Source organism: Suricata suricatta, chromosome 1 (genome assembly GCF_006229205.1).
Source record: "Suricata suricatta isolate VVHF042 chromosome 1, meerkat_22Aug2017_6uvM2_HiC, whole genome shotgun sequence".
In the NCBI taxonomy this organism is placed as follows: Eukaryota; Metazoa; Chordata; class Mammalia; order Carnivora; family Herpestidae; genus Suricata; species Suricata suricatta.
Window position 1 is genome coordinate 183,372,436 of NC_043700.1, and position 23,692 is coordinate 183,396,127.

A 23,692-nucleotide genomic window follows, 5' to 3' on the forward strand; every position below is an offset into this window, starting at 1 on the left:
AAATTGTAGAAACAGAGAACAGATTGGTGGTTGCCAGAGGTGGGGTGGCAGAGGGGTGGGTGAAGGTGGTCAAAAGGTCCAAAGTTCCCGTTATACGATAAATAAGTTCCAGAAATCTAATGCACAGCAGGGTGACTACAGTTAACAGTACTTTATTGTATATTTAAAAATTGCTAAGAGAGCAGATCTTAAAAGTTCTCATGGCAAGGAAGACAAAATTTGTAACTATGTGTGGGGATGGATGTAAAGTAGACTTACTGTGATTGTTTCACAACATATCCATGTGTCAAGTCATTACATTGTACACCGTAAACTCATACCATGTATCACTTATATCTCCATAAAACTAAAAAACAACAACACCAACAAACCCCGCCCCCCCAAACAGAAATATCCCTACAACTGTGCTCGGGACGTAGAAGTGTCCCAAGTCCCTGGATCCAAGCCAGTGAGAAGAAGCCTCCGTATTTGGGGCAGGATATCCTGAGAGCCTCACTTCCCACACAACTGGGGACCCCTTGTAGCTGAGGTTAACATATAAGAGAGAGAGAGGGAGAAAAAAATGAATGCGCAACGGATTCACACACCAACGTGGGACACAACATAATTCCCTGGAGGCCGTGTGGTTAGTACCACTGAGTCACGGCGCTGCGTTTCTTGTTATTCACACTGTTTTACCTCCCCTCCTGAAGACTGGGAGCTTTCGTCCCTGGTGTGAAGCGCAGTGGGATGAGGACAGAACGGGGATGCTCGGAGGCCTCCACTGGACGGGGCTGCCAGCCTCCTGACTGAGAAGGTGCTGAGCAGATAGATGCTCCTTGTTCTCACCACAGGGACATCGAAATTGGGCGGGAGGAGGCAGAAAGGGAACATAGCCAGCCTGCTCTGTTTCTAAGTTGTGATGTAGAAACTATCTTCCTGATGATCGAGAGAGGTCCTTTTACTTATTATTTTTAATATTTATTATTTTTGAGAGAGAGAGCACAAGCAGGTGAGGGACAGAGAGGGGCAGGGACAGGAGATGTGAAAATGGGCTCTGCGCTGACAGCAGAGAGTCCGATGCGGGGCTCAAACTCACAAACCTTGAGATCGTGACCTGAGCTGAAGTCAGATGCTCAACTAGCTGAGCCACCCAGGTGCCCCAAGTCCTTTTATTTTATGGTGGAGGCAACAGAGGCCCAGAATGGTTAAAGAGGAACTCAAGACCCATCTTTGAGGCAGGACAGAAGGCAGACTCGAACTGAGGACACCTGGCTCCCAAAGTCCAGGCTGCCTGGGCAGACACCAACCACAAGGAATTTATCTGTCTCTAGAGATGTATAGTGAGGCACAGAGCACCTTTTTTCTGTTCTGGGTAGGAACCTAAGGATCTAGCAATCGAGGGAGAGAACTGACAACAGAGACCTTTATAACCAGAAGGGTCTATAATAATCAGCATTCACATTGAGGACCACATATACACAATCATAGGCTCTGCATCCCCCCCCCCCCGCTGTCTATAAAATGGAGAAAAGAATACTTCACAGAGTTACTGAAGAGATTCAACCAGGCAACATGCTTTTTGCTGTTCCTTTACCACTAAACTTCTAATATTTATCAGGTGATTAATATTTTAATTTTTACTTCAAGAACAATAAAAAGCCATGAAATTAGTGGCACATGAGAATAAAGGGAAAGAATGTGGGATTGCAAGCTTTCGCCCCCACTGGGTATCATTGATGCCAATACTGATTTTACTCATCCATTTATTATAGACACACATTACCTTCTAAACCCAATGTTCTGCTGTGACAGTGGAGGAATCAAAGGGACCCCATTTTCTCCAATGGCCCACGCCACACTGTTGGACACTTTCCCCGAGGTCATTAGAATCAGTTGATTGCTACCGTCAGCTTCAAACGAGAAGGGTATTCCTAGGGAGACACCAGATTACACAAGACACTGTTTAGAAAAAGGTAGCAAGCCCAGTGCTGGTGAGAAAGCAGACAGCAGATGAATGAAAAGGAGAGGTTAGGGTCTGTAGGGCGGGAGGCCGAATTCAAAGCAGCGTCAGCTGGGGGCACCTGGGTGGCTCAGCTGGTTAAACGTCAGGCTTCAGCTCAGGTCATGATCTCACGGTTCATGAGTTTGAGCCCCACATTGGGCTCTGTGCTGACAGCTAGCTCAGAGCCTGACGCCTGCTTCAGATTCTGTGTCTCCCCCTTTCTGTGGCCCTCCCCTGCTCACGCCGTCTCTGTCTTTCAAAAATAAATAAAAAACAAAGCAGCGCCCACTGAAATCCTTCAGGCAGTGACGCGCAGAATTGGCCACTTGGTTCTCTCTCTGACAGAAGAGTGTAGAGACTAGAATGAAGGAGGCACTTTGGAGTGGGACCCTCTGTGTGCATCTTCTGGTCCTGCCACTTGACAGCTGTGCGACCAGTCAGATGATTTAACTTCTCTGAGTCTTAGGTTCATTATACATAAAATAGGGATACTAAGAATACCTCCTAAAAAAGATTCCTATGAAGACATCCAATTATTCACTGATTCAGTAGATACTTATTTGAGCCTCTGCTTCACTCCAGCCACTATTCTATGCACTGCAGATGGCAGTAAAGACACAAAACAGATGAGAATCCCTCTTCTCAAGGAGTTCCTACTTCAGCAGGGGAGACAGGCAATAAATAAGAGAAATAAGAGGAATGTGTATGGTAGGTTAGACAGTGAGGAGTGTGAAGAGAAACCATAAGTTATGGAGTGTACACAGAAAATATGTGTTTGGGGGTGGGGATGGGCTGAACTTTTAGATGGAGTGGTGGGGGAGGCTCCATGAGAGGGGACTTTTGGATAAAGGCCTGAGAAAAGTAAGGAAGCGAGACATTTCTTGAGAAAGAGCATTTTTGGCAGAAGAAACAGGTCAAGTGCCCTAGGGAAAGAGTGCACCCAAATAAGGAGACTTGTGTTAGGTGCGGTCTTAGATACGGGGAACTTAGTGCTTGGAAGACAGGGACCATTCAGCAAATGTTAGCTAATCCTAGGCTACTACGGTATCGGTATCAGTAATCCTCACTTCCTGATTTGGCTTCTACCCACTGGAAATTAATGATAAAAAGCCTTGGGGCAGTTTGTTTAATCAACTAAAGGAAGAAAAGATTTTCAAGCACTGAAAAAGTGACTTCGGGGCGCCTGGGTGGCTCAGTCCGTTGAGTGTCACTTTGGATCAGGTTATTATTTCACAGTTCCTGGGCTCAAGTTCCACATCGGGCCCTGTGCTGACATCTCAGAGCCTGGAGCCTGCTTCAGATTCTGTCTCCCTTTCTCTCTGCTCCTTCCCTACTTATGTGTGCTTGTGCGCATGCGCTCTCTCTCTCTCTCTCTCTCTCTCCTCTCAATCTCTATCTCTCTCAAAAATAAATAAATAAACATTAAAAAAATAGCGACTTCATACCCTGGAGTTCCACTTAATATTATTAGCACAAAATAATACCACTATGACACTGCAATAGCATCTTTGTGTTTTTTCAGAGATCTTTACTTTATATTGAACATCCACTTTAGTCTTCAAAATAACCTTAAGGGACATAAAAGGAGGTATCCTTAGATTCATTTTATGAATGTAGAAGATATTTAAAGAGATTATATAATTACTAGGGTCACAGAGCTTATCAATGTGAGAACAGGAACTAAGGTCTAGGTTTCCAGACATTTATTTATTTATTTTTAAAATGTTTATTTTGAAGAGTGAGACAGAGAGACAGAGCATGAGCTGGGAAAGGACAGGGAGAGAGGAGACACAGAATCCAAAGCAGGATCAAGGCTTTGAGCTGTCAGCACAGAGCCCAACGTGGGGCTCGAACTCACAAACTGTGAGATTGTGACCTGAGCCGGAGTCAGATGTTTAACTGACTGAGCCACCCAGGTGCCCCTATGTCTTCAGACTTTTAGGTTGGTGACTGGATTTGAACCCCAAAGAATTTTTGCAGATAAATTGCCAAATGCTTGCTCCCAATAAAAAATCAGCAGCTACACAAGAAAACAAGGCACCATGAATAAGAGGCAACAGAATCATACCAATAAGCAGATAGGTACTGAAATGATCAGATACAAAATGCTAAAAAAATGTTTGTCATATGTTTTTAAAAATAAATGAAGTGATGAATGAATAAAAGCAATGAAATGATTAAAAGTCTGAGGAAAGGAAAAACATTATCAGAACTGAGCAGACAGATTGACAAAGAACTAAATAGAATTTCTAGAGGTAAAGATACAGTAAATAAGATGAAAAACTCAGTGATGCATTTCAGTGATTAGACACAGCCAAAGAGTGAATTCATGACTTGGAAGACAGATTTAAGAAGTGTCACAGAATACAGCAGTGAAAGAAAGAGATAGCAAGTACATTAAGGTTAAGCAACATGGTGGACAGAGTGAGAAGGTTCATCATGTATCCGATTACAATTATAGGGGATAAGAGAGAGAATATTAACTACTAATCCCCCTATTATAATTATTTAAGTTTTTAAAAACTTTTCAGCCATATAAATAATACCATGATATACATCTTAAATGCACAAAACATTGTCCTCATTTCAAATTATTTTTCTTAGAAGAGATTCCTAGAAGAAACTATGATATCAAAGGTCCTGATCCACATTGTCAAACTACTTTATACTCGCATAGTTTTATGAGTTTATTGGCCACCAGCAGTATATAAAAAATGACTGCAAATATTATATATCATCATTTTAATTTGAGTTTCTGAAAGCAGTTTCATAATTACCTGGTTGTTTGAAAATAAAAAAAAGTTATGTTCATATCTGACAGTAAAACCATGGACCACTGAGGATAGTTAGCTTTCCATACCACTTCCAACACCCTCATGGTCCAGTGTCACGAGCTGATTACTGCTAAACTCCACTTCTTCAATGGGAGCCCTTCCAGTGACAATGGTTGTTTCAGGAATAGGCAGAAACACTTCTGCCAGCAAAGTGGTACCACTGTGTCCAACTGTTTCATATACCTGAAATTGAGGAAGAGAAACAGACACATAAAAATACTAAGAGTGTGCCCACTCCCAGATATTTAGTCCATTTATCTCTGTTAATCACTGTTCTAGCCCGGAGCACCCATTTCAGAGTGGAAAAGCTGAGTTGTGTTTTGGTTCCCATGGAGACTAAATTGCACCCTATCTGTGGCCAAGTTGTTGACATCCTGTCCTCTTGTCTAGCCTACTTTCCTGGGGTAGAGAGTTGGGTTAATCACAGTAGCAGTCTATCACAATTGTTTCCATTTCAAACTAACACACAGGTTATCTGGGGGAATGGGCTTCCTCCTTTTCCTGGTTTATGTTATTTGAGAAGGTAATACCATCAGGTGGAATGGGTGAGATAAAATGGACACACCACTAGATGATTTATTATTCACACCAACCTCAAAGGCAATAGGAGGAGTATCATACCTAGACGAATTCTAGAGTATCAGGTTCAAATCTACTATTTAGTACGTCTTTCAGATTCATTCCTTCAAGAGCTGTCAGCTTTTTTAGCTGCTGAAACCCTACCAGCTCCTTCTCTGACTTTTTTCCAAGCAGGAGCAAACTAGACCAATTGTGGCTCTAATTACGGCGGCCTGTCTTGTTGTATTGCTGTCATTATGAGATGAAAGATCCAATGTCAAGGCAACCATAGATTATGAATACACAATGCAGTTTCAAGAGGAGCCCTTTTTCCATTGGATCAAATTTCTCTTGTATCCTTGGATCATTTCTCTTTTATGGAAGAAGATGGAAAAATATCTACAGCTCTTCTGGCTTCTTTCCTATGTTTTATGTTTTCCTTCCAAGAGGTTTCTCTGGCTGGTACACATTTCTCTAAAATGCTGATTCCACTCCTTTCACTTTTACTAATTAAAAAGTGAATTAATTAATTAAATCTTCATATTTTTCTTCTTGTGCAATAGAGTCCCCCTCTGATTAATACTTCTCACTTACCAATGGAATGCACGATGACACTATGGACTCTGTGGACCCTCTCCAGCCACCCTCCCTTACAAGGCATATTGTATGAATTTTTTCCGATGATGAAGGTGAAGAAGAATTTGTGCTAGGCTGCCATCCTGGCCCCATCTCCCTGGTATCTACCAGCGCGAATTTGCCAGAGGGCTGACTGAGCTTGGAGGGTCTACTGGGGCAAAGACAAAGGCAAATACTACATAAGAACTGAACTCAGCACCCCAGACTTAATATCACTGTGAGCTATTCTTTTATTTTTATTAAAAATTTTTTAATATTTGTTTACTTTTGAGAGAAAGAGAAAGGGAGGGGCAGAGAGAGAGAGAGAGAGGGAGACAGAGGATCTGAAGCTGGCTTTGCTTGAACTCACAAACCATGTGCTCATGACCCAAGCCAAAGTTGGATGCTTAGCCAACTGAGCCACCCAGGTGCCCCCACTGTACGCCATTCTAACAGGTTGGGTGCACCAAGGGACCTGTGATAGTCAGAACTTACCTGTGCAGAGTAGCCAAGTTCACCTGATTCAGGGTGTAGCAGGAAGCCCACGAGTAAGCCACATTCTCCAAATTCATCTTTATCAGTAAAAAGTTGATGTTTGGTCTCTATTAAAAATATCTTTTAAAGGGGAACCTGGGTGGTTCTGTTGGTTGGGTGTCTGACTTTGGCTCAGGTCATGATCTTAAAGTTCATGAATTTGAGCCCTGCATCAGGCTCTGTGTTAACAGCTCAGAGCCTGGAGCCTGCTTCAGATCCTGTGTCTCCTCTCTCTCTCTCTGCCCCTCCCATGATCACACTCTGTCTGTCTCTCTCTCAAAAAAAAAAATTAAAAAAAATTTTAAATCTTTTATGGAAAATGTCAAACATATAACTCTAGAAGAATAATTTATCATGAACCTATCCCATGACCTGGCTTCAAGTACCATTAGCTTATGACTAATCTGATTTTATCTCTACTCTCATACTTTCCCTCTCCACTGGTATTTGGAACCCAGACATCATTTCATCTGGAAACATTTCAATATGTGTCTCTAAAAAAGAAGGATATTAAGAAGCATAGTTATAATACTGTCATCACAGTAATTTCTTAATAATGTCAAATATTAGTAAGTTTCAAATTTCCTTCAGAGTTTCAAAAAATTACTGTAAAACTTCATTTGAATCAAAATATGTTCTGTACAGTCAGTGTACTGACTGATAAGTCCCTCAAGCCTGTATTAATTTATAGGTGACCCCTCCCCCCTTTTTATGCTTTTTAAAAACTCTTTTTCCCTGTATTTTTATTGGCTTAGAACTTTAGTGGAAAAAGAGGTGCCATTTATTGCTTGCCTCAACCTCACATAAGGGCCTGTGGATTTGTAATCTTACCACAGAGCAGGTCTTTTTTTCTTGCACCGGAGACCTTGGTTGACCTATTAAATTATTCACTCACTACCATGAAGTCTCCACCTGAGAAAATTTTATGTTTTCTTTCCTTTTAAAAACTTTTCTTTGGCCAAAACTTTACTCAAGACATCTGTTTGTATAAAGCCCAGTACAGGCTTTAGAGCGGATATTTTGTTCAATCTTTAGCACATTCCTATAAAGGATGGTTGGTGGTGAAGATTAAGCAAGATAACAGACCCAACAATTCAGGATGATGGATTTGAAACTCCAAGAGGAGAAACTCCCCTAACCACTCACTCAGCAATTCAAAAAGCTGGAATTTGAATCCACAACTGTTTCACTTCAAAACTCAGACCTTTTTTTCTATGTTTCCCTTATGGGACAATCAAAAAGGTGATCAAACAATTAAGAGTTCTTTTACAGCCAAAACCATGATCCAGAAAATATAGCTGAGACAAACTGGGGAGAAGTAATGATTGAAAGAGTATTTAAAATCTGAATGAAGGGACGTAGGTGACTCGGTTGAGTGTCCAACTTCGGCTCACATCATGATCTCATGGTTTCTGAGTTTGAGCCCCGTATCAGGCTCTGTGCTGACAGCTCAGAGCCTGGACTCTGCTTTAGTGTCACTCTCTCTTAGACTCTCCCAACTTGCACTCTGTTTCTCTTTCTCTCACAAAATGAATAAACATTAAAAATCTTTTTAAAATCTGCATTAAAAAAACACAAAATGGAAGAACCACAAAAACAGTGTCTATAATCAAAGCTTAAAGGATCACTTCAGTATATGCAACTGTGATAAAAAAAAAAAACCACTGAACTATTCCTGTCTCAGAGTTCTTGATTGCTCAGAGCTCTCAAGAGAGTGACTGTCTTTGCAAGATAAGGGTGCCCCACTCACTTCAGTGCCAGTGCTTTAGCTCACTGTAAGGTGCCCATGTGTACTGGGCACCAACTGAGACATGCAGGAAGTTGCTACCTGCCCACTAATACCCACTTATGTGCCACCATCCTACCCTGTATTTTCCCTAAAGAAACACTTAACCACTCTATTGAAATTCCTTGTTTATGCATTGTATGTCTTACTGGATGTGGAGATTCCTATGGATAGGTGTCTTGCTTAATTTCCCTTTGAATGTCAGTACCTGCCATCTGGGAGTTAATGAATTCAGAATGGAGCATGCTAACTCTTAATAGAAATACGTTATTATTATTATTATTATTATTATTATTATTATTATTACTACTACTACTACATAAATTCTTTGCCCAATGTGGGACTCAAACTCATGACCTCAAGATCAAGAGCTGCATGCTCACTGACTGAGCCAGCCAGGCGCCCCTAGAAGTAAGGCATTACATGATAAATCCATGGGATGAAATGGTTTTCACCTCTGAACAGCTGGTAGACCTGGCTGTAGTGGCTCTCAGATTTTTCTCATTGTCTTAATTTACTCCCACACCTGACTGTCACTCCTCTCTCAGCCTGCAGAGGGCAGTGTGTTGAACATGACATGGCAGCCTTGTGTTCCAACAGATCTGGGTCTGAATCCTGACATTGACTTTGGTAGCTTTGTGACATTGAGCATGGCTTTCCCTGCTTTTTTATTTCATTGTAAAACAAAGATGCTATTTAAAGCTCCCCAGGAAGGCAGTGCTAAAGCTTAGCCAACATGGATGAAAAGTCTTTCCCTACATATGAGCTCAATAAACATTTACTCTTCTTCTGGGCATACAATTGACTACAAGCACCTGCATTTTTATAGCACTTTATGGTTTACAAAGCTCTTTCATAAACATAATTATACTTCCCAAACATCTTGTTAAATCTTGCTGATCAACTGATTTTAGTAAACTTTCTGACATAAGAATTTCTTTTATTTAAAGTAAACTTAAACTTGTAAAATCTGTCTTTTCAAGACACTTTAATTTTTTCTTTTTTATAATTAAACATTTTTAACACTTATTCATTTTTAATAGAGACAGAGCATGAGTAGGGGAGGGCAGAGAGAGAGAGACACACACACACAGAATCTGAAGCAGACTCCAGACTCTGAACTCAGCACAGAGCCTGATGCTGGGCTCGAACCCACGAACTGTGAGATCATGACCTGAGTTGAAGTCGGACGCTTAACCAACTAAGCCACCTAGGTACCCCACTTTAATTTTTTTCAAAGGAGACATTAAATTGCTGAGGATTTATAGAAATTTTGTGGCATATTCCGTATTTGTAATTAAATCATCTATGTCCCCAAAGACAAGGTGATGAAAAATGAAATACATTAAGGCTTCAATGCTTTTAAAAAATCAGGAGCTAATGAAGTCCTGATATTACTTCAAGTTAAGGGAATAGAAAAGATACCTGTAGTCAGAAAATACCATTTATGACAGTAAAATGCTTCAGGAAGTGACTGCAGTATTACTTGAACATTAATTGAGCCTTGTGTCTCTGACCCTGTGACTCTCTTTCTTTATACATCTTTAGAATTCCAAATGTTCCAACACTCAGTGCAGTTAAATACGTGTGTGAAGCGTATTTAAAACTAAGAACGAATCAAAGTATTTTTTATATACCTTCCATCTCTTTTTATAACATAAGAACCCAGTGTTTGCTTACTCAGCTGTCTAAGATAAAGTTTCTATATTATGTGGCTCCAATGGCTTTACAAAACCATCCCTGTTAGACTTTCATAATTCATCAAATCGTTTATTGTGGAAGGACCACAAGAGTCACTTCTAAGCTTTTCTGTTTTGGCTTTTATTCCTTGTGGGCATGCCCTGTGCTGCCCATCGTGCTTCGTAATGACCCATAACACACAGTTATTGTAGAAGGTTTCTGGTGGACGACAGTGGAAGGGTCCTTACTCCCTATCTCTGGAAACACAGTTCTCTTTAATGTCAGGACAGGAAGTAAATGCGGACTCTTGGTGCTGAGTCTGTAGGATGGAGGCAATTATGAACTCTAGGGGAAATGGAGGACTTGCTAACTGGGACTACTGTTTCAGAATCTAATAATCAACTTCTTAAAAATGTTTATTTATTTTGAGAGAGAGAGTGCACACGCATGCACACAAAAGAGGGGGAGCAGAGAGAGAGGGAGACAGAGAAGTCCAAGTAGGCTCTGCACCATCAGTGTGGGGCCCGAACTCACGTGCCGTGAGATCATGACCTGAGCCAAGATCAAGAGTCAGGCACTTAACCAACTGAGCCACCCAGGCACCCCTCAACTTTTTTTTTATAAGGAAATATAGATTCCATCTGACAAAGCCAAGAAGCATCCAAGAATCTTTCCACACTTTCACTCTGCTCTTTCAAGGTGGCATCCGTTCTACTTCATGCTCAGGTGCAATGCTATTTTCAAAAAATCAGAAAATGGGCACCTTGGTGCCCAAAGATAGGTGTTTGTAACCTATCTTTCTGTATAATTTAGTTAATTTCAGCCCCTAAGTCAGTGGTTGCTACCCCCTGCACTGCTGACAGTTCCTTACTGTTGGGGGCTGTCTTGCATACCGTGGGGTGTTCCACAGCACCCTCACCTCCACCCATTAGAGGCGCCACCAACTCCCCTCCTGATATAATTAAAATGTCTTCAGACACTGCAACATACCTCCCGGGGTGCAAAATTACCTCTGCTTCAGAAGCCCTGCTCTGAGCAAAATGAGTGCTTGTGTGTGTGTGTCTGAAAGCGGAATGTTGGTGGAGAGACATGACAGGAAATACACCTGATTTACATTCAAGTTTCAAAATTTTTTCTGTTGTGTATAGTAGGGAACCAATGAATTCAGAACAGCAATTAGATCCACTGCTACTGACTTGAGATTATATTTTGAAAACTATATATTATTGGGGGTGCCTGAGTGGCCCAGTTGGTTAAGCGTCCGACTCTTGATTTCGGCTTAGGTCACGATCCCTGGGTTATGAGATTGAGCCCCACATCAGTGTTGTCTGCACAGAACCTGCTTGGGATTCTCTCTCTCCCTTGCTCTCCACCCCTCCCCCATTCTTCATGCTTTCTCTCTCTCTCAATCTCTCTCTTAAATAAATAAATAAACTTTAAAAAACGTATTATTGCACTTTAATTAATATACAATGCTATATTAGCTGCAGGTGGGTGTACAGCATAGTGATCTGACAATTCTGTACATCACAGAATGCTCACCATGGTGGCAGGAGTCACCATTTGCCACCACACAAGGTTATTACCATATTATTGACTATGATGTCTTTTTCATCCCCATGACTTATTTTTTTTATAATTGGACATATGTACATCTTTTGTTTTTCAAGTATTTTTTCTTGCAATTCTTTTTTTAAGTTTATTTATTATTTAATTTTGAGAGGGAGAGAGAGAAATAGTGCATGAAGAGGGAGAGGGCAGAGAGAAAGAGAGGGAGGGATAGAGAGAGTCCCAAGCAGGCACTACACTGTCAGCATGGAGCCTGATGCAGGGCTTGAACTCACAAACCGTGAGATCATGACCTGAGCTGAAGTCAGATGCTCAATAATCTGAGCCACTGAGGTGCCCCTGGAGGTGTATACATCTTAATGCCCTCTACCTATTTCCTCTATCTCCTCATTCTTCTCCCTCTGGAAACCACCATTTTGTTCTCTGTATTTAAGAGTTTGTTTCAGTTTTTTTTCTGTTTTGTTTTGCTCATATGTTTGTCCAGCTTGGGACAATGTATGAAATTATTATTACTTCTATTTGGAATACTGTTTGCTTTAACTCAACAATCTGGGTCAGATTCACCTCTTAAAGGTATTTAGAATTGCACAGAGAAGATGAACCTTGGAAATGTAGGGACATTCAGATAGATAAAGAACGATATTCCATTTATATTGCATGGTTTTAAGTCATATTCTCTGATTTTAAAACAGAACAGAACAAAGCAGAACAGTTTCCCGTCTTGGTTTGGTAGTGCTGGATCCAGGACAAGGGGCTGCTTTTTGAGCTCGCCTGCTTGTGGGGTTCACCCGTGTGAGTCACCTCATGGCTGACGTCCCCTTTCCCTCAGGCTTGCATCAAACTCTCCTAGTCTTGTGTCCACAGACTCCCTTCCTTCACTGAAAAGGTTGAGGGCATCTGATGAGGACCCCTTCACAGCCCTGCCCCCCACTGACATCCCCTGTGTCATCATGCCCGCCCCAGAGGAACTGCCCATCAAGTCTTGACTCAGATTCAGGGTCTGGTCCCTCTCCCTCCCACTTGCCTTTTCATTTTCAAAGTCACCAGTCTTTTCTGCACTCATTGCTTTTCTCTCGGCTAACAAACATGCTTAAAGCGACTACACCCTAAAGTAAACCATGATCCCTTCCAACCCCTGAGCCACTTCCCTCTTCCCCTTCTCTGCCAAGCCTCTGGGAGAGGAGGTTTCTTTTGGTATCTTCATTTTTCTTCTCCCCCTACCCCACTGGACCTTAGTCACCAGCCCCTCCTGCCATTTCCCCCCTGCAGTCTCATCGCCACGCCAGGGATGGGGGACTCCTGTTTCCCACCATGCTTTGTGCGATGTCTCTGCAACAAGATGCCTGGTGGACGGAATGTGCAAGCTGCCGGTGCATGCAGCATGAGGAGGTGGACATGAGTGCAGGTTCTGGGTGCCTGGCCCTGCCACTTTCTGGCTGCGTGACCTTAGGGCAGGTGTACTTGCGTTCTCTGTATTTCAGGATGACAGGCACAATAGTACAGCTACTGTGTGACTGTCCTGAAGACTGAGTCTGTACACAGAAGGTGCCTGGCAGATTGTAGTTGTTCAGTAACCGTTATACTAGATATTACTTAATATCCACATGAATGGATATGCAGCGATGCCTGAGGCTGTTTTCTAAGACTTCTCCCATGGTAGTTGGTTCTCAGAGTGTGGAGAAATGTCAAATTTGAGACTTGGCTCTTCGTTACCATTATCCCCAATTAATGTGGTGAAGTGAGGGTACAATTTAGACTCAAACAGGCCTGGGTTTGAATTCTCCTCTGCCTCCTGACCTGCCTGGTGATGTAAAGTTACTCAGTATCTTGGAAGCTCATTGGGAGAATAACAGTATGTGTGGTTTTCCTTCAGGTAACATCAGATAGCATATGTGAAGAACCTGATCAGATGATCAGTAAGTGTTATTTCCCAGAGATCTTCACATTTGCGCAGGCCCCTGACCGGTGCAAACCCACATCCTCTTACATGGAGATGACCTTGCGTTGCCCCATGCCAACCACAGACGTCACTGTCTTTTTTTCCTGCTCTTGGCCACCTGGCTCCTCTACAATCATCATGCAATTGAGTGGATAAATAAGATGTGTGTATAAAAATATCTGTTTTGGACTTACATCCACAAAGGACCAATAACAACTACAAAGGTGAGCCAGCCATGGGCTGACCAAAACACTTCTCCAAATAGGATTTTTCTCGCTCGGAGAGTGCGGTTCTGCACATGGGCTGCCGAAATCAGAAATCAGGAGTGGACTTAGAAAGGAACCTGAGTAATAGCCAGCTCAGCTCAAAGGGAAAATCCGCTATCTCAGTCCACACACCAGGAGTATGAAAGCTCAACAGGATTGGTTCATAAGGAAAAATAACAATGCTAAAAAATGTAAGCACCACCCAGCAGAACAACGTGGTAGTTGTCGGATCCGGGAATTGAGGATAGAAGTGATGGATACAGAAGTGAAAGATAAAGAAATAAAGGTGATCATCACAAAACTATTTCTAAATGGGATTTCATGTGTGTGGAAGGCCAAGCATTTGTTGTGGAAAGACCTCAGGTGCGGAGATTTTTAGGACCTTTTTGGAGGGACCCAACTGGTCCCTTCTCCCCTGTCCTGAGAAGTCCAGCCTCACACGCCCCTTGGGGACAGCTGTGGTTCAGCTACTTTGTACTGTCCTAGGTCCAGCCGTCCTGGACAAAGTCTTGTCAATCTCTCCTTTCAGGGCCACAGTGTTGCTCTAATTAATTCCTTCCATTCGTGTCCAGTACTGGGCCCCCATCCCACTCCCTCACTGCCAGTTTTTTGTGCCAGCTCTGGCCTTATCTCCTGCTTCAGAGAACTGCCCTGGCATTCTTTGTTTTTTTAAGTTTATTTATTTTGAGAGTGAGAGAGAGGAAGAGAGCATAAGCAGGAAAGGGGCAGAGTGAGAGGAGAGACAGAATCCCAAGCAGCCTTTGTGCTGTCAGCACAGAGCCTGACTCAGGGCTTGAACTCACAAACCATGAGGTCATGACCTGAGCTGAAACTAAGAGTCAGACACTTAAACCACTGAATCATTCCGGGACATTCTTTTCTCAAACCTGGCTTCAGTCTTATGGTTCAAAATATGCCAGGAATCAAACCCTGCAATCAAATCCTGCCAAGTGTCCCTGACATCTGCACTAAGCCGCTCCTGTGTCTCTGTAGGTCTCTCCCTCTTGTCTCTTGGTGGAGTTAAAGCTCCCCATGGGGCGCCTGGGTGGCTCAGTCAGTTAAGGACTTGACTTCAGCTCAGTTCATACTCTCACAGTTTGTGGGTTTGAGCCCCACATCTGTCTCTGTGCTGACAACTCAGAGCCTGCATCCTGCTTTGGATTTTGTGTCTCCCTTTCTTTTTGCCCCTCTCCCTCTCCTGCTCTGTCTCTGTCTCTCTCAAAAATAAATAAACATTAAAAAAGATAAAAAAAATAAGGCTCCCGCAGGCAGCGCTGTGGGCACACCTCAGGCTGGGGGTTCCAGTTCTCCATCGCACTCTTGGCTTGGGACTAGACACTCAGCCGGCTCTGACTCAAGCAGCAAACATTTATGGCCTGTTTGTTGGGCCACCAATGAACACATTAAAGTTCTGAGAATCTTGGAAGTCTTTCTGAAATACGTTGGGCTCTCAAGTTAGGGATTTGAGGACACAGGCATAAACAGATGTGTTTAAGGCAATTTTACTCACCCTGTTAAAGCTGCCAGTAATTCATGAACTTTTCCTAATCCCAAACTTGCAATTATATGGAAAATTTCCAAATGGCATAGTTCTATTCCTAGATAGTTGAAATACAATAGTCCTTAGATTAATTTCATCTGGAACCACTAGTCAATCATAAAAATCATGCCATTGAGTCATCATGATATGTGAATGGATCAGTTATCAAATCTCTGTAGATAGTTTAAGAACTTAGCCAAGGTTCTTTTAATTTGTGATTTTTTTCAAGATTACTTGATTCAGCTCTTAGGGCCAAGCTAACTTCCCATGAATATAATCTTGGTGTTCCCAGGATAAAATTTTGATTGTTTATTTAGAAAATTCATTTCATAATATTTTAGAGAACTACTTTTTTTACAGTATTTAAAAAATTGTTTTGATTGCAACATCTGAGCAAGCTAATATCCCAAGATTGCAAAGAGGAGAGATGACAGGAGGCTTCCCTTCCGTTTCAGAATAAATGTGAAGTAAGATATTGGTACTTATGGAGACGGAAGAAGGAAGCTGTCTTTCCTTATATGGTAATTCAGAAAATGTAGGGGTGTCCACAGAGAAGGCTTCACAGCCTGCCAGGGCCGAGGTGGGGATCTGATCTCTCATGGGCACCTGCGGAGAGGGAGGGCCTTCTCTCTTCTTCTGTGCTCTTTTCAGTGCAGTGTCCCCTTCCAGGGCTCCCTCTCCTTCCTACCAGCCATGTAACCACCTGCTGCCCTCTCTTGCTTCTCTCTGCCCCTCTATCTGCTGTCTCCCGTTAATTTTGATCTTCATGTCAGCTTTTCCTCTGCAGGGAGGAATGGGGGAGATGAGTCATGGACGGATCTCAAGTGAAGGGGCAAACTGAATAAATGAACTCTTTTCACATAGGGGTCTCCAGCAGCCCCTCATTACTCAGGGCAGGGGGCAAAATATCAGGCTGGCTTCTGGAGATGGTGTTTATTACTTTCCCCATCAAGTTTTATTCTTTTTTTAAAAACTTTTTAACATTTATTTATTTTTTGAGAGACAGAGAAAGACAGACCGTGAACAGGGGAGGGGCAGAGAGGGAGTCACAGATTCCAAAGCAGGCTCCAGGCTCTGGGATGTCAGCGCAGAGCCTGATACAGGGCTCTAACTCATGAACTGCGAGATCATGGCCTGAGCCGAAGTCAGATGCTTAACCGACTGAGCCACCCAGGTGCCCCCATCAAGTTTTATATTTAATGTAGACGGTTTTTTGTGTGCAGTTAATATTTATTCATTTTTTAAAGTTTTTTCTTTGTCTTGAGAGAGAGCATGTGTACTCACATGCATGAGTGGGGGATGTGTAGAAAGAGAGGAAGAGAGAGAGACCCAAGCAGGCTTTTGTTGCCAGCATAAAACCGGATGTGAGGCTCAAACCCATGAGCCGCAAGATCATGGCCTGAGCCAAAGTTGGCCACTCCACCGACTGAGCCACCCAGGTTCTCCTTCCTCTACCAGTTTTAATAGGTTTTTAACTACTGAGATCTAGCTAGTGGGTGATATTCAAAATGTCAAATAATAGTCATGGCCAAATGTTAACCAATCAGAGGAGACGTCAGCCATACATGAGAACAAGGTCCTGGAGGCATTAGCCTTATTCACACACCCTTTAATCAGTCCACTGTGGGAAAGTCCAGGGGCTCTTAGAAGTAAGGTCTATGTGGCCAGGGTGGCATGTGGGGAATACACTGCAGAAGTATTTAAATATTTTAATGATGATATAGCTGTAATAGTACTTACAATGTCAGTTACAACCAGTAGGCAGTGGGTGCCTGGAGTTCAGTGTTGAGAAGGATTCTGGAATTATCTCCAGGCTCAGTGGGGGGAAAAAGACATGGTCATGTAGTTATTTCTTGCAAGCGTTGTGGATGGGAATGAGAAATTTCTGCATAAATGGTAGATGAGGACTAGGGATTTTTTATGTGGACTAGTGATTTCTATGTGGGTGGTGGATGTGTGTGAGCTATTTGCAACCCTAGTTAACAGGCTCATTACTATCATAAAAGAGAATTCTGTGAGCATCATAGGAAAGGATTCACCATTAGAATGGCAAGTTTGGACAGTGTAGTGGATTAAATAGTGTCCTCTAAAAATTGCTCTCTACTTGGAACCACAGAATGTAACCTTATTTGGAAATAGGGTCCTTACAGATATAATTACTTAAGCATCTAGATGAGCTCATCCTGGATTATGGTTGGCCCTAAGTCCAATGAGAATGTCCTTGTATGAGACAAAAAAAGGACACAGAGAGACAATGATCTGGCCACATGAAGATGGACATTGTGGTGACGCTACCACAAACCGAGGGAGCCCAAGGGCCACCGGAAGCAGAAGAGGTGAGGAAGGATTTGTCTTTAGAACTTTTGCGGGGAGCATGGCCCTCCTGAACCCTATATTTCAGACCTCATGGCTTCCAGAGCTTTGAAAAAATAAGTATCTCTTGTTTTAAGCCACCAAGTTTGTATGACTTAGTTGGGGCAGCCCTAGGAAACTAAAACAGACCCAAATAAACATATTGCTAATGGTGGGATTTAGGTTAGCAGTGAGCTTTATTTTGGGGGATCCTATAATACCTATGATAGTCACCCCATCATAGCCACCTGTGATTATGGCAATATTGGTTTCTGAGGTATTCATGCTAGGACACAGGTAGACAGCGATATTGAAGTACTCTGATAAAAAAGCCAGGGACCCCCTCCCTCTCATCCCCCTTCTCCATCTTGAGGTACACACTAAAGTCAGCATTTTCAGGAGGTGAGGAGGGAAACAGATCTCCTTCTGCCCAGACCAGAAAGGCAGGCATGCCCAAGAGGAGACTGACCTTCTGTTCACCTTGGAAATCTATCAGCACACCAGTGTAGTCAGTGGATGATTTAAAACCATCTTGTGATCACCAGAAAATGCTTGGGCCAGTACCTATAATTAAAATGCATACCTGCAGTGTCAAACTCTCTGGCCAGTTGAATATTTGCAAGTTGAAAATCTGTCCAAAGTGAACTCGGAAGTCTGCCCCAAGTGGCCGACTGTCGGTCCTGGACACTTCCTTGTCGTTGAAAATCACCTTTAGGTATATTGAGCGCCTCTTGACATCCTCCCTTCGCAAGACCTCCACCCTGCAAAAGGAGACCGATCCCAGATGGGGTTAGTAATTGACCAGGGAAAACTAGAGTGCCTGACAAATGGGCGCTGAACAGAATAAGATACGCTGGAGGTGACTCTGTCAGTCACATTACCTCTCGTAGCACCAAATCAGCCACAGGTCTCAAGGAGCATCATATGACAGATTTGATATGGGTTGAGAAACGGACACTCAAAGGGCCACAGGGGACAGAAGAACTGTGGTCCAAGCATCACTCACTAAACTACCGTGTCCTTAATTGTCTTCAAAGAAGCCTTATGTTTGCACCCCAAAGTTTTCAGTAAACAGAAACATAGTCCTTGTAATTAAAGTGAATTCAATCCATAAGGAATAGTGGTAATTAACATTTGGGTGCGATGTTTTATCCTACAAATGTAATAGCGTAAAAATTAACAACACAGAAAACAACAGATGTTGGTGAGGATGTGGAGAAAGGTCAACCCTCTTATGCTGTTGGTGGGAATGCAAACTGGCGCAGCCACTGTGGAAAACAGTGTGGATTCCTCAAAAAGTTAAAAATAGAACTACCCTACGACCCAGCAATTGCAATACTAGTTATTTATCCAAAGGATACAAAAATACAGATTCAAAGGGGCATATGCACAACGATGTTTATAGCAGCCTTTTCAATAATAGCCAAATTATGGAAAGAGCCCATCTGTCCATCAATGATGAATGGATAAGGTAGATGTGGTATATATATATGGATACCATGGAATATTACTCAGCCATCAAAAAAGAAATCTTGCCATTTGCAATGACATGGATGGAGCTACAGTGTATTATGCTAAGCAAAGTAAATCAGTTAGAGAAAGACAAATACCATATGATTTCATTTGTATGTGAAATTTAAGAAACAACACAGATGAACATATGGGGAAGAAAAACAAAAGAGGAAAACAAACCACAAGAGACTCTTAGGGATAGAGAACAAAGGAGAGTTGATGACCGGAGGTGGGGGATGGGCCAAATGGGCGATGGGCATTAAGGAGGGCACTTGTTGTGATGAGCACTGGGCGTTATATGAAAGTGATGAATCACTAAATTCTACTTCTGAAACCAACATCACACTATATATTAACTAACTAGAATTTAAATAAAAATTAAAAGAGAGTTATGTTGCTGGATCAAGTAAAAAATAATAAAAAAAAGACTGACTCAGACTAAATCAAAGGTAATAGCATATTGTAACAGGTCAAATTCGCTTCTGCAGGATTCAAGCTTTTCTTAACACTTTCTGACAGTGAGTACTCACTGGATGCTGGGGATTAAGAACTGGTCCTTTTTTTAAAAAGGCTATTTGAATTCCAAAAAAGGTATCCTAGAAAGTATCTCATTCTTACAGCCAGGAAGTTAAAAAAATAAAAACCTCCAAGAATAGTCTTTAATTTTACTATGCATATTTGCAGAGCTGTCCACCAAAAGAGCCAGTTATTGGTTAAGTCAATAGCAACTTAAGCTTGGTAAGAACAGGGGAAGTTTAGAAAAATAAAATCAAATTCGAAATGCACTCAGGGATTTTTGGGTGGTAAAGTCTTTTTTTTAAATTGCAGTGAGGGGTGCCTGAGTGGCACAGTTGGTTAAGCATCTGATTCTGATCTTGGCTCAAGTCATGATCTTGCAGTTTGTGTGTTCGAGCCCCACATCCAGCTTTGTGTTGATGGTGTGGAGCCTGCTTGGGATTCTGCCTCTCCTGCGCTCTGCCCCTCACCCACTCTCACTCTCCAAATAAATAAATAAACCTAAAAAAATTTCAGTGAGGCATACACAACACAACACTTATTATTTTACCTATTTTCAAGTGACAAGCTCAGTGTCATTAAATATATTCCCAATGTGCAATCATTGCCATGGTCCTTCTCCAGAACGTTTTCAGCATCCCAAATAGAAATCCTGTATCCATTCAAATGGGTGGTAGTTTTAACTTTTTACATCTCTGCAATTTGGGCCCATCCCAGATATGGAGTTGCTCAAATGACTTCAACTTTTTTTGTTATGTTTTGTTTTTTTCTATCAAGGAATTTAACACCAAATTTCAGGATATATTCAAGACACCCAAAGACTCTACTCAGAGTTGTTTTATGGCTTAATCCCAGTAACCTCCTGCTACAATCAGACCTAAGACACCTTCTTCTGCATGGCCACCCTGATGAGAAGGTCCATCACACTCATTGGCTTGGGGTCACCTGCGTTACAGTCCCAAATCCCACTGAAAACAGAAATTCAGGATCAAGCTATATGTTCTCAGTCAAAATGAGACTCAAGACAAAAGATTCCCAAATCAAGCCCAAATTTCCCCAAAACATAATTACATGTTTAAAAAAAAAAACCCAAGGAATCACATATTTTGGATGTTTATTATAAAATTATATGGTATGCTACTTGTGGCTTGAAAATAGCTAATTCATGGCTGGGAAACAGTTTATTTATATGCAGTATCTGAATGCCATGAAACTGGGAAAACACAAGAAAAAATCCGCAAGTAAAAAGCCACATTTTTGGTACATTAGCAGAAATTTGAAACTAAGGAGTTATAGGAAGTCTTAAATGGACATCCTAAGAAGTCCCCACATCCTAATTATGTCTGAGGGTGATTGAATTTATTGTATGTATAGATGTATGTGCGGAAAGTGGAGCTTCTGACTGGCCCTCTCTTAGGCATCATATGAATGACTAGAAATGCATTTCTATGTAAATCTGGAGAATAGGCTTCAGATGGCTACCGGGGATATCCACAATTCCTCTGGGAGGCTTTCTGGGGCCTTCGAAGAGAGAAGCTGGCCTCTGAGGGCCAAGGACAGACCTGCCTGTCTGTGCCAAGCCAGTGGCCAAAGAAGACACACTGCTATTACAGATAAAGGCTCTAAATCAAAGCCACGTGCGGAGCGACTCTGAAGAGCGCCTCCTACAGGCAGCCTCCCTTGACGTACGCTTGCGTGACCAGTGGTGATACCTGAGGTAGGCGAACTATTTGAAATCACCAAAAGGTGGACAAACATCTTCAATTTCATACAGATCAATGTATATGATACTTATTTACAGAATTCCGCGGTTCCCCTGATCACACTGTGTCAAGAGACGCACCCTCCACATAGTGCACGCATGCGCACGCATGAGTGTGTGTCACCGTCACCCTCGCTTAAGGTCTGAGCGTCTGCTTACCTGGGACACTGCTCATTGGGCGTGACACTCCCCGCCAGGCTCAGCTCCGGGACCAGCGTGGGCTCCCCAGGCCTTCTCCTGCTCCGGGCCGCCCTCTCCCTCACCTGCTGCTCCAGCAGGGCCCGGTAGGTGGGCTCTGGGGGGACCGGTTTCACAGGCTCCTCCCCGGGATACGGCTCCTCGATCTCATCTTCGGGCTGTTCTTCGACTGCTTGCTTCTTTTTCTTCTTCTTGGCCCTCTGTTGGGTAAAGGGCAATCTTATGTCAAATAGTAATTCGGGACTTTCACTCAAGACCACAGTCTTCAGGACAAGATAGACCTGGTTGCAAAGCCAGCCCCACCTCAAGCAGCAGTGTGCACTCAGGCAGGTTTCTAAGCCACTTGACCTCTCTGTGCCTCAGTTTTCTCATCTCCAAAATGGGGAGGATCATAGGAAACTCTTCCCAGGGCTGCTGAACTGAGGCAATGCCTGGAAAGCACTTGGCATAGTGGCTGGGACCCAGAAAGAGCTTTAACCTGTTAGCTATTTGCATGATCATTAATATTGGGGCTAAAGGCCAAGGAAATGTCTTGAAATCAAAGTAAGCCTTGTGGACCGCATTGCAAGTCACCAGATCTACAACTTACTGCCTTTGGATTCAATGTTGCAGGTTATGTATACAAAGTGATATGATTTTCTGGGGAAGCCTAGAAGCATCGCTACCCTACATTCAATGGGAGACAGATCAGAGCCAGAGGGACCCCAGTCTGCCTGTCCAGTTTCTCTCCTCAGGCCTCAAGGGGTGGCCTCCAGACCCCTCTGGTCCCCAAGGTCAGCCCTGCCCAAGGCTGAGCGAGTCAACACACTTGGGCTTTCTTCCAGGCTTTCCACTCCTGGTACGCGGCTCTGTATTCTTCCATCTTCTGTTCATGCTCTTCCATGCATTCTTCCAACAGCTCACTTATTTCAGCTTGAATTTCTGCTTCGTATGCTTCTTCATCTGCTTTCTGGTCAACTTTTTCCCTTTAAGATAATTTACAGTACCTTGGTTATTTCTTCGAATTCAACAAGAGGGTGACAATAACAGCACATACCTGTATGCCGGGCTGGCTGTGGGGCAGATCCTCCTCCGACAGCTTTGTACGTGTTAGCTCACCACCCTGCGAGGCTGACACTATCATCTGCATTTTGCCCATGAGGAGACCGAGGCAGGGAGAGATTAGGTAACGTGCCCAAGGACACATATGTGGTGAGAGAAAGAGCTGGAATATGGGCCCAATCTAATTCCCGCCAAACAACAATGCCACTCTGAGCCAAGTGACACAGGTGGCATATGGACCCAGTCCTGTAGACTCCCGACCGGTAGTGGAGTTTCACTGTACTTACTTTATTTGTGTTTCAAGTCCCTGAGAAACCATTTTATTAGGTTACTACTGAACCCCCCAAACTACTATTCTGACTTTGGATCGACAGTTTGAGTTTTTCTTTGATGATTCTGCTGACACTTTATCAGGAGTTCTGCCCAGCCCAGAGCAGTGTTCCTCAGTGTGCTCGGTGGATCATTAGTTGTGTGAGATCCCTCCCAAAAAGGCGCTGTGGCCGAGTCAACTTGGGATTAGACAAATGTATGTTATTGGGCGGTGTGACTTCCTTGGAAGGGGGTGGCAGACATGTCACACCATACACCTTCAGCCTAGCACTTGGGAATTTTTGCAGCTCATTGCCTGGGCTCAGTGATAATGCACTCTGGCCTGTGGGTTCTACTCCTAAAGATCCTGTCCCTTTTAGATAAACTTACTCAGGTGCCTAAGGCTGACACAGGTTTGCTTATGCGGGTGCCTGCTGACTTACACATGGGGCCTGGTGGTTTAGCAATTAACAGTCCCCTAAGAGCTCTAAGATCCTACTGAAGAATTCACTTGGGAAACACAGTGGTACTGAAAATTCAGAAACGTTGAAGAAAATCTGGCTCATAAATTATGTTCTGTCTCTGGCATATGGAGAACGATTCGCCTTGCTCTCTGTTATGTAGAGGCATAAATAAACTAGTTGAAAGCCAATGACTTTTATAGGAAAACAATCATGCTGTATCATAAGGTGGCTAG

General features: G+C 42.8%; 1 protein-coding gene across 1 annotated transcript in view; it reads right to left on the bottom strand.

Annotated features, from left to right (window-relative positions):
- The window catches only part of CC2D2A (coiled-coil and C2 domain containing 2A), a 136,881-nt gene that overhangs the window by 52,015 nt on the left and 61,174 nt on the right, over positions 1-23,692 (bottom strand). The window contains exons 15-19 of the mRNA XM_029948558.1: positions 22,454-22,610; positions 21,607-21,845; positions 18,241-18,418; positions 4,845-5,001; positions 1,766-1,913 (exon numbers count right to left, since the gene is read on the bottom strand). Coding sequence (XP_029804418.1) covers positions 1,766-1,913; positions 4,845-5,001; positions 18,241-18,418; positions 21,607-21,845; positions 22,454-22,610 — 879 coding nt within the window. The remainder of the gene's footprint in view (positions 1-1,765; positions 1,914-4,844; positions 5,002-18,240; positions 18,419-21,606; positions 21,846-22,453; positions 22,611-23,692) is intronic.